The 11,729-nt window shown below is 39.9% G+C and overlaps 1 protein-coding gene across 1 annotated transcript; it reads left to right on the forward strand.

Annotated features, from left to right (window-relative positions):
* The first annotated feature begins 3,545 nt into the window (after positions 1 to 3,545).
* Positions 3,546 to 11,559, forward strand: gpr37l1a (G protein-coupled receptor 37 like 1a). The gene is made up of 2 exons (XM_023281476.3): positions 3,546 to 4,254; positions 9,313 to 11,559. Exons 1-2 carry the CDS (start codon positions 3,670 to 3,672, stop codon positions 10,330 to 10,332), a joined length of 1,605 nt encoding a protein of 534 aa, XP_023137244.1. The 5' UTR covers positions 3,546 to 3,669; the 3' UTR covers positions 10,333 to 11,559.
* Positions 11,560 to 11,729: the final 170 nt, after the last annotated feature.

Here is an 11,729-nt window from a genome sequence, read left to right on the forward strand (position 1 = left end):
TGAACACAATAGTATTTTGGTGGAATAAAGCTTTAAGACTAGAAGTATTTGGATAGAAAGTATTATTTTGGTGAAATAAAACTTCAGTATTTCAAATATTTGAACAAAATAATATTTTGTGTGGGGAAAAAAATTTAAAAGTTGAACAAAATTTTAAAAACTATAAGTATTTGGACAAAAAATTGTATTTTGGTGGAATAAGTTAAAATTTGGACAGACAGTAGTATTTTGTGCAGGATAGACCTTTAAAACTACAAGTTTTTGGACAGAAAGTAATATATTGGTGGAATAAACCTTTAAAATCATAATTATTTTTGACAAAAAATAGTATTTTGGTAGAATAAACCTTTAAAACTATGAGAATTTAAATAAAGAGTAGTATTTTGTGCAGACAAAACCTTTATAACTACATGTATTTTGATAGAAAGTAATATTCTGTGCCAAACAAACATTAAAATTTCATTATTTGTTAGTTTCCATACATGTCTCCTCTCTGCTCTGTGTAAACACATCCTGCAGGTCAGCCGAGAAGTCTTTGAATTTTTGTCACATGACTGTTGGTCTTAACTCAGTCAGTCAAGACTTTTTGGTTGTGTTGAGGAGCTCAGAATTTTTTGTTTTTTACAGAATCTGATTAGAACAAATTGTTTATTTTTGGCGAATTTATAAATGAGACGTAGAATAAAGTGAGCAGTTCAAAGACCCTGGGAAAGTTAAAAATCCAATGATTCTCTCTGTTTTTACGCTTTCTGGCTGATAAATAGTATAATTCTGTGGATGTTTTTTAAAGATAAGATGCCCTTTAAACATGTAGGAGGTTTTAGGGTTCAGTGATAAAACATTTACACGTATTGTTTATGTTTTTAGACACATGGAATCATCATAAGACTCGTCTATTCCTTGGATGTTTTTATATTTTTTAAACCTATTTACTGCTGACTTCAGACTCAGTGAAGACATGAACTGATTTGGGAATAATATGTTTAGTAAAGACGGTTCTACTTTCTCATCTTTTTTTCCACAGGAGTACCGCAAGAAACGCAAGGACTCCCGCAGGAAGCTGGCGTCCTCCCTGAAGCGCTGAGGATTGTGGGAAGTCTTTGTGCTTCAGTTGACGCTCACAGTTCTGGACTTTAAGAATCAGGAGCTGATAGCATTGTGTTTTTGTTTAGTTTTTTTGCAGACTTTAACAGTACATGGAGTGAAAGGCTAAATTCACTCAGATCTATTTAGTTTGTTTCAGTAATACTGATGAGCGATATTTTGTGATCAGAGCTTCTTTTTTTAAACAGCAGCTGATTGCAACCAAACCTGTTGGGATCACATAAACAGAGGAATAAGCACGTTAATAATAAAATTAAATATCAACCCTCTGTTTTTTTTATTAATCAAACACTTTCTTCATTTTGTGCTTTTTCTTTGTCAATTTCTATTTAAAAAAAAAAAAACTTTATGAAAAATGTAGGCTTCCCCTTACCAAACCTTGTAGCCGCTGAGAGTGTGAGGTCGGGTCCTGGGTTCGTATATTGGAGACGCGCAAGGAGTTTTATAGGTACAAATACGCTCAGATCCGAAGATACATTTTGGTGCATTTATTGCAGGACAAAACGACAGGGCTATCAGAGCGCAGCAGTATGAGCAACATGACAAGAAAAAATCATATAATTGAACTGTAAAAATGGAATATGGAAGAATGAAATGCGGTCAACAAAAAATATGGCTATGCCCGACCCTGACTCTCCATCTGTGCCATAGGTGAGCGCGCGCCTTTACGCACAGCCTTTCTCACGTGTACACGCCCACTCCAGGTGAAACACCGCCTCTGCAACACACACACACTTAGACAGTGCACCTATACCTCAATCTGTCTCCTACATAAAGAAAACACAAAGTTCAGACCAGTTTTCATTCTAGCTCTCTTCTTGGGTGATAGCTGCTTTACTCACCTTCAGACGGCACTAAAAGAATCATTTTTACTGGACTTTTTCCTTATTTTAAAGTGTCTCAGTAGAAGACAGTTGTGTTTAGTTTGTGTGAATGAGCTGTGTAAATGTGTGTCAGCAGCAGAGGAGACTGCATTTTCAGGACGCTTCTTTTCTATTAAGTCCTGTTTTGGTTCCGATAACATATCAGACACTTTTTTACTCCAGAGCTTTTTGAGTCCACAGATGCTGGCAAAAAAAAAAACAACGTATAATTTGGGGTGAAATAAACCTTTAAAACTATAAGTATTTGGATAGAAAGCAGTATTTGGGGTGGAATAAACCTTTAAAACCACAATATATCTGTTAGAAACGGCTAACTGTGGGTAAAATAAACCTTTTTAATTAATGTGTTGTGGCTTTAAAGTGCTATTTCTGTGGATTAACTCTTTACTTGGACAAAAAGGACTGTAATATGCTTTTAAACTAACTTGTTCATTAGAAAGCATTTTGTGCGCAATATGCCTTTAAAACTATATATATTTGGACAACAAGCAGTATTTTGGTGGAATAAAACTTTACTACTATAAGTATTTGGAACAAATAATAATTTGCATGGAAAAAAAAAACTTTAAAACTTGAAGTACTTGGACAAAGTATTTTGTGCAGAACAAGCCTTTGAAACTATAAGTATTTGGAGAAAATGTAGTATTTTGGTGGAATAAACCTTTAAAATTATAACTTGGAGAGAAAATAGTATTTTGTGCCGAATAAACCTTTAAAACTAGAAGTATTTGGATAAAAAGTAGTATTTTGGTGGAATAAACCATTAAAATGTGGATAGAAAGTAGTATTTTGTGCAGGATAGACCTTAAAAACAAAAAGTATTTGGACAAAATGTAGTATTTTGGTGGAATAAACCTTTAAAATTATAAGTATTTGGACAGAAAGCAGTATTTTTATGCAGAAAAGTCTTTTAAAGCTTAATATTGGACAAAAGATAGTACTTCAGGTGAAATAAAACTTTAACACTATAAGTACTTGGATAGCAAGTAGTATTTTGGTCGAATAAAACTTTATAAGATTAATATTTGGACATAAAGTTGTATTCTCTGCAGAATAAACTCATAAAACTATAATAATTTGGACAGAAAGCAGCATTTTGCAGAGAATAAACCTTTCAAACTATAAGTGATGGGATAAGAAGGTAGTACTTTGGTGGAATAAACCTTTAAAACTATAAGAATTTGGACAAAGTAGTATTTTAGGTATAACAAATCTTTGAAACTATGAGGGTTTGGATAAAGAATAGTATTTTGGATAAAATAAGCCTTTAAAACTTCATGTATCTTCACAAAAAGTAGTGCTTTTGTGCGGATTAAGCCTTTAAAACTAGAAGTATTTGGATAGAAAGTCGTATTTTGTGCTAAATAAACATTAAAATATAAATATTTGGACAGGAAGTACTAGTATTGTGCTGAATAAACCTTTAAATCTCTAATTGGATAAAGAGTAGTATTTTTTGCGGAATAATCCTTTATATCTACGAGTTTGGTACCTTCCTGCTGATCCGACCAGCAGGTGGCGCCCTCTCCTCTCAGCGTGTCCCAGCAGGTCGCTGTGTGTTCGGTCCTGAGGCTGCAGCTGCTCCAGTTCAGTCTCCGGTTCCTCTGGCTGAGTTGAAGGTTTCTGTCTTCATGTCTGTGGAACAAACTCACCCCACGGACGAACTTCCTTCCTCTGAAAAATGAGTCCGGTTTGGTGTCTTCTGCTCCCGGTCCTGGTCCTGGTTCTGATTCTGTGCCCCGCGGAGCTCCGGGAGCTTCGGTCCGAGCTGGAGCAGCAGCCGGAGGATGCGGACGAAGCGGCCGCGAAGGCGTCCGTGTCCCCGGAGAGGAGCCCCGTTGAGAGGGTCGCCCGAGGAGCCAAGGGCGGCGGGTCCCGGAGGAGGGACGATGACCCGGGCGGATACTTCACCACCCCGAGGGCCGTCCGGCGCACCGCGGCTCCTCCGGGTAACGGCTCCTCGACCTCCCGGGGCCAGGGGCTCCTGAACCCGCTGTTCCCGGTGACCGACGGCTCGTACCTGGCCTACACCGTCATGCTGCTGGCGCTCGTGCTGTTTGCCGCCGGCATCGTAGGGAACCTCGCGCTCATGTGCATCGTATGGCACAGCTTCTACCTGAAGAGCGCGTGGAACTGCGTGCTGGCGGGCCTGGCCTTCTGGGACTTCCTCGTGCTCTTTTTCTGCCTGCCGGTGGTCGTGTTCCACGAGCTCACCTTGACGCGGTTGCTAGGAGACCTGTCCTGCAAGCTCGTGCCCTACCTGGAGGTGAGCGTTGCGCGTGACGGACAGGTGTTCCTCATCAGTCACGTGTTTGGTCTGATTCTGTTTGTTTGATGTTTTTATCAGAGCAGAAGGTTTTATACTCAGTAGTACATCTCTGAAAGTACAAATACCTGGATACAAAGTAGTATTTGGGTGGAGTAAACATTTAAAAGTGCAAATACATGGAAAGAAAGTAGTACTTTGGTGGAATGAATCTTTAAAGTATTAATACTTGGATAGAAAGTTGTATTTTGGTGAAATAAAACTTCAAAAAGTGCAAATACATGAGTATTAAGTAAGTAAAGTAGTAAGAGAAAGTAGTATTAAGGTTTTATTCTGAAATACTCGGCAAGAAAGTAGAGTAAACCTTTAAAAGTACAAATACTTGGATAGAGCTTAGTATTTTGGTGGAATAAACCTTTAATAGTACAAATATTTAGACAGAAAGTAGTATTTGGGTGCAGGATTTTATACTGACATCTATTTATATTTTTTTAGACATTTGTTTTCTCCACATCTTTTTGTGTTTTTTGTTTGTGTTTGGTGAAACTTTTCTGTCTTTTTGTCATTTCTGCCTGTTATTTTTTGAATTAATTTTTTTGTTTAATTTTTGTATCTTTTTTGTCTTTTTATGTCATTTTTGAATCTTTTTAGATATTTTTTCAGCATTTTCGCAATTTTTTGCATTTATTTTTAATATTTTGTGCAACTTTTGCATCATTTTGTACTTTCTGCCTGTTATTCTTGGATTTTTGGGTCATTTTTGCATCTTTTTATGTCGCGTTATGTCTTTCCATCATTCTGTGTCATTCTGCAAAGACATTTCTGAGTTTTCTTTCCTTTCTTCCATTCTGTTCCATAGAGGTTCAGGACTTTAGATTGCAGTGAGAAATGAACTCACAGTGAGGAAAAATGCAACAGGAGCAACAAAAACACCCAGAAACTGCTGCTTGGAGTTCAGAGTTAAAATAAATGCAGATCAAAGTGTGTCAGTTTTGTGTTTCTGCTCCTATACTCAGATAAAATCTGTCGTATCCAGACAGACAGATGTTTAAAGGTTGAAACCAGCTCTGTTAGCGTCTGAAAGCGCTGCAGGTCTGAGATGAATGGAGCGTTTGTGTCTTTGTTTGGGCAGCTTCTTTGAACAGTCGAGCTGTTATGAGCTGTTTGGCCTCTTCAGCCGTCTGTTATGAAGCAGAACACAGAACCACAGAGGAACAGAACTGTAGCTTCCAGCAGCTGGAGAGTTTGTTCATAGGAGCACAAGAACAAGATTATTGTTCACATCATCATCAAAGTGAAGAGTCGTGAAATGTCTCAGTGTTTCTGCTCCAGAAGTTAATTCCTGACTCAAAGACTTTGCAGCTAAACCTGAGAATAGAGCTGCAGCCATGGTTATTCTCAAAACAAACAGCTGATTTAGTCAATTAATCAAAATTTGGGTTATATGAGGTCTTAATTGTTTTTTACAAAGGTTTTTGTAAAGTTTTCCAGACACCAAGAAGACGTAAAACATCAGAACCAAAAAGAAATTCAGTCATTTAAAATAGAATCTCAATTAACTCTCTGAACTCTGAGGTCATTTTTCTTCGTTGTGGGTTAATTTTTCACTACCATCTAAATTCCTGCACCTCTGTGGCACAGAACACCACGGGGAAGAAGAGAGAACTCATTTGTCTAAAATGACAAAAATATAGAAGTTTTGCAAAAGTTGCAAAAAAAAGACAGAAATGTGCAAAAATGTGCACAAATGGCACAATAGATACAAAAGTGCCAAACTTATGCAAAAAAATGCAAAGATTACACAAAATTACGAAAAGGTGCAAAAATGACAGGATAGATACAAAAATGGCACAAAAATGCAAAAAATATGCAAAAACAGATACAAAAATGTCAAAAAGAAACAAAAGTTGCAAAAAAAGACAAAAATGAGCAAAACACTTCAAAAATGACACAGAAAAAATCCACAAATAACATGCCAAAATGACAAAAAAGACATTAAAGTTGCAAAAAACACCCAAAACTGAGCATAAAGGTGCAAAAATGGCACGATAGATATGAAAATTACACAAAAAAATGCAAAAAATGTGTAAAAACGAGCAAAAAACTGCAAAAAGGACACCAAAAAAATTACATAAAAAGGTTGTTTCCAGTGTGACTGTTGGTCACATCTGAGTCACTGATGGCTTCACAGGTTGGCAGATAGGTGTAGAATCTGTAGTTTGTTACAGAATCTTGTCAGAACAAACTATTTATCATTGGCCAATTTTTAAATGGAGTTTTTTTTTTTTTAAATATAAAAATTTCAAGCTTAGATTTGCCTAATTTCCCCAATGCAACAGAAAGTCACAGATGACTAGTTCAAGTATCATTTCAAAGCAGAAAATGTAATTATTCTGTCAATTTTTACAGTTTCTAGCTCTGATAAATTTGGTCATTTTGGTGACTTTTTTGAAAAAAAGTCTTTCAAACTTGCATGCCGCTGCTGGAGGTCACAGGTTCAACATGTGCACATATTGTCTGTGCTGTAGATTCTTTTATAGAGTCTTCATGAAAACTTTTTTAATATTGTTGACTAGTAGAAACAAAGAAAAGAGGTGGAATTCAGCAGTTTAATAGCACAATAGATACAGAAATTACACAAAACATGCAAAACTGACAAAAAGACACAAAACTGAGCAAAAAAGTGCAAAAAGGAACAAAAAAGTTCCACAAATAACAGGCAAAATTTACAAAAAAGACACTAAAGGTGCAAAAAAAGACAGAAATGAGTAAAAAGGTGTAAAGATGACAAAAAGATACAAAATCACAGGTGAAATGACACAAAAATATAAGATGTAGAGAAAACAAATGTCTAAAAAAACACATCTGTATAAATATAAATATATGTCAGGGTAAAATCCTGCAGCTCCATGGAAACAGAACAACCACAAAGAACGAGAGAGAACTCAGAAATGTCTAAAAATGACAAAAATACACAAAAGTTGCAAAAAAAGACACAAAAATCAGCAAAAAAGTGCAAAAATGGCACAATAAATACAAAATTATGCAAAAAATAATTACAAAATTGCGCAAAAAGGACATGAAAAGATGCAAAAATGACAAAAAGATGAAAGAGAGAACTCAGAAATGTCTAAAATGACAAAAGTTGCGAAAAATACACAAAAATGAAAAAAAGGTGCATAAATGGCACAAAGAGATACAAAAATGACACAAAAAGATGAAAGAACGTTTTTAAGTTGGTCTCTGGTTGAGCTATAATCATTTCCTGCTGACAGAGAACAGACCATAATAATAAAAGTGAGGCTGGTGTCTGATTAAAGCTCAGCTAACAGTTGGTTTAAAGCAGATTTTTCCTCTCAGAGCCTCTGAAGTGGAATCACAGCTCGTCTTTAACCAAGTCAGGCTGCTCTTTGTTGCTTCCCCTGTTTCCATGCTAACAAGTGAATGAATTTCCGGCTAATTAATTAACGTATTTTAAAGTGCTTAAAGCGGGTCAGGCTGCCAGCTGCCCTATGCTCCATTAGTTCAGCTATTTTCATGCTAATTGAGGCTCCGTGTTAATTATCCTGAGTTGTCTCTGAACAGTTTGAGGTCTTTAAGCAGAGGGGGGACGGCCTCTAATGATCCTCGGTGTTTCTTAATGTGCAGCGATAACTGTCCTCAGAGGTGTTAAACATGAAGCCTTCTGTTTCTGAGGGTCGTATTCTGAATGTTAACAGAAAACTGCTGTGTTAACTTTGGTTTTCTGACAGCCGTCTCACCAAACGTTGCCCATAGCATCAGAGAACAAAACTTTAACCCTCCAAAAGCCAGCCGGCAGGTTTGAAAGTCATTTTATCTTTAAAAAATCACCAAAATGACACCATTTATTAGCCAGAAACTGTCAAAACGCACTGTAAACTCAGTGCTGCAAAAATACAACGCTGCCAGAAAAATTTGCGTTAAAAAACATAGTATCTTAAAAATTATATTTTTCACACATTATAAAAGAACAAAACACTATTTGTAACTACAGATTTTTGACATGGGCATTTGTTTTGGGGGTTTTTTTTTTGCAGTTTTTACCTTTTTTTTTCTTCTTGTCAAGGTGTAAATTAAGATTTTTTTCTTTGATCTTACTACCTATTTTCTGTAATTATTTTACAGTGAGTAAAAATGAGCCCACAGTGAGGAAGATTGAGCCTACAGGGAGGAAAATTAGCCTACAGGAACAGAAAACGAGCTTACAGGGAGGAAAAATGAGCCAACATTGAGTACAAAAGAGCTTACATGTGCTCTTCATCTTCCACTTCTGGCTCCGTCCGCTGCTCCCCGCCTGAGACGCTGGCGTCCACGCCGGACAGCGGCTACAGTTATGATTCAAAGATTGTTGCGGCTGCACTCCGGGGGAGGGATTAGCCGGTGAGGTCATAACATGGCGGAGCTGTGTCGTCCACGGGACACTTACTGGGTCAGGATTTATTTCAGATAGTTAATCAGACAAGCATTACATAAATTAGAAACAGGGGGAGGAGAGGATTTTTCCCTCCTCGGAATGATCATAAAATCGCAGCAGATATCAAGTGTTTATTTGTCTGGCGGTGACGCAGGTTTGCCCCCTCAGTGGGCTGGAAGCTTCCACAAGCCGGAAGAACACGAGCAGCGAGGAGGGGATGGAGATAGACTGCCAGCCTGAGGAGTCCATTGAAAAATTTACTTACAGTGAGGAAAGTTTTGCTTACTGTGAGAACAAAACAAGCCCACAGTAACGAAAAATGAGTCTACAGTGAGGAAAAATTTGCCCAAAGTGAGGAAAAATGAGCCTACAGTGAGGGAAAATGAACTTACAAGGAGGAAAAATGAGCTTCCAGGTGAGGCTACAGTGAGGAAAAATTAGCCCACTGTGAGGAAGAGTGATCTTACAGGGAGGAGAAATGAGTCCACAATGAGGAACAATGACCCCACAGTGAGGGAAAATGAGCTCACACTGATTACAAAGGAGACAGGAGTATAAATCGAGCTCAGAGTGATATTGATAGTGATGATAACTGACTGACTTCCTGCCTGTCTCTGTGTCAGGTGACCTCTCTGGGCGTGGCCACCTTCAGCCTCTGTGCTCTGAGCATCGATCGGTTCCACGCCGCCACCGGTCCTGGACCCCACCAGACCCCGAAGGTGGAACCCTGCCAGTCCATCCTGTCCAAGCTGGCCGTGATCTTCGTGGGCTCCATGGTGCTGGCGGCTCCAGAGCTGCTGTTGTGGCAGCTGCTGCAGGAGACCGTCAGTCTGCCGGCGCTGCCCACCGAGCTGCAGCAGAACCAGGCCTCTGGCTCGCTCATGGCCGCCTTCAGAGCCCAAACCGACGCCTTTAAGGTGGACGTCTGCGTCCGTGAGCCATCGGCGGAGCTTCCAGAGAGCATCTACTCCCTGGTGCTGACCTACCACGAGGCCCGCATGTGGTGGTTCTTCGGCTGCTACCTCTGCATGCCACTGCTCTTCACTCTGGCCTGTGACTTGGTGACGCGACACGTGTTAGCGCAGCGGCTACCAGCTAGCAGTGAGAAGGTGACGGTGCGATACTCCTCCACTTTGTCCTCGTCCTCCTCCACATCGATGAAGAAGAAGCAGCACATGAGGCAGCAGAGGCTTCGCTCCACCGTCATGGCGCTCACCCTCCTGTACGTTGCCTGCAACCTCCCAGAGAGCGTCTGTAACATTACCCTGGCGTATGTCTCCGTCCCGGTGTCGGCCGCCCTGCCGCCTCTGACTCTGCCTGCACTCGGGCTGATTGGTCAGTTCCTGCTATTTGTGCGTTGCTCAGCGACGCCGGTGCTGCTGCTTTGTTTGTGCCGCTCGCTGGGTCAGGCCTTCATGGACTGCTGCTGCTGCTGCTGCGAGGAATGCCTTCCCGACGGAAACTCCTCCTCGTCCTCCGCTGCCTCCACCGCCGCCACCTCCACGCTCTCCTCGCCCACCTCGCCTTCGCCATCCTCGCTGTTGCCGTCCGGTAAAGAGGAGGCGGTGAAGAGTGTGTTGACAGAAGTAGCAGCGTTCAACAGAGCAATAGACTCTCCAGCAGCGATTGGGACGCCGTGCTGATCCAGAACTGTTAAATCACACTACAGGGTTTATTGCAACTGGGTTTGTTTTGGTAGTTTCATCCAACTTTTCTCTGAACTAGTAAAAGCATCCAAACAGCACCAATGCATCACCTGGTCACAACCCATACGGAAAATTGTGCGATAAGGTTCTAATGTCAGCTTTGTCCAAGTTGAAACCAGATGATTTTATCGATTGTCTGAAATATTTGACTAAGGGCGTCTTTCTACCTTAGTGGCACTCAAAGCGCTTCACAATGTTTCTCATTCATTCACACACCAGTGGCAACAGAACTTTCATGCAAGGTGCTGCCGGCCATCAGGAGCAACCTGGGGTTCAATATCTTATCCAAAGACACTTTGGCAAGCAGAGGAGTGGAGGATTGAACCGCCAACCTTGCGATTTGTGGCCAGCCTGTACCACCACCTGAGCCACAGCCGGCCTTTTTATAAGTCTTTTATATTGTAGAAAGCAAAACTGCAATCACTGTTTACCCTTGCTTCTTTCTTCAGCCGTAGGACTGCGTTAACCATCGTGATTGAATGTCGTACTATTTCTTTTTCCCTGGTTTATTCGGTTTCTCCTTTCAACCCGAACCTGAAGGAAAAACTCAGGCTTTCAACCATTATAGCTGCCCCTGCTCTGGAAAAAAAATAATCATCATCCACTCATACCACATGAAATTCTAATTCATACACTCCCGTATTTTGAAAGTGACTTAAATCATAACATAACGTTTGCTACACTACGCTTCCTTTATAATCATTGAAAGTGGCCGCATCAGCACATAAGTGGTATGTAAACACAGCGGAAACAGAAAACAGTCTTCTGGTTTATGTGCAGCCTCAGCAGTGATGTGGGCATCTTGGTGAAGATGGAGCTCAGATAGAAGGTAAAGCCTCGATTTACCAGTCGGTCCATGTTCCAACTCTAGTGACAGAAAGAAAATAAGGTTCGGAGATACAAGCAGCTGAAATAACTTTCCTCATCCTCAGAGATCAGGTGAGAAGCTCGAACACCTAACACGCAAATTTTTCCTCACTGTAGACTCATTTTTCAGTCGCTGCTTCTTCAGCTGAGGTGGTTCAACATCTGGTTCAGCTTCTCCAGAGTAGCTTCATTTGGAGGTGTTCAGCTAGTTGGAGATCCTGGGGTAGAAGCAGAACTCTCTCGGGGGGTTTTATGTATCCCAGGACAGATGAGATATATATATATATATATATATATATATATATATATATATATATATATATATATATATATATATATATATATATATATATATATATATGAGGGCTGGGACGGTAACGCGTTAATTTCGATTAATTAATTCCCGCGGAAAATAACGCGTTAAACATAACGCAATTAATTGCACCCTCCTCAGTTCCCTCATTTCT

This window comes from Amphiprion ocellaris, chromosome 5 (genome assembly GCF_022539595.1).
Source record: "Amphiprion ocellaris isolate individual 3 ecotype Okinawa chromosome 5, ASM2253959v1, whole genome shotgun sequence".
Taxonomy (NCBI): Eukaryota; Metazoa; Chordata; class Actinopteri; family Pomacentridae; genus Amphiprion; species Amphiprion ocellaris.

Coding starts and splice junctions, on each gene's coding strand:
- gpr37l1a (XM_023281476.3), top strand. CDS start 3,670: ATGAGTCCGGTTTGGTGTCTTCTGCTCCCGGTCCTGGTCCTGGTTCTG. Junction 4,255..9,312: donor AGCTCGTGCCCTACCTGGAG/GTGAGCGTTGCG, acceptor TCTCTGTGTCAG/GTGACCTCTCTGGGCGTGGC.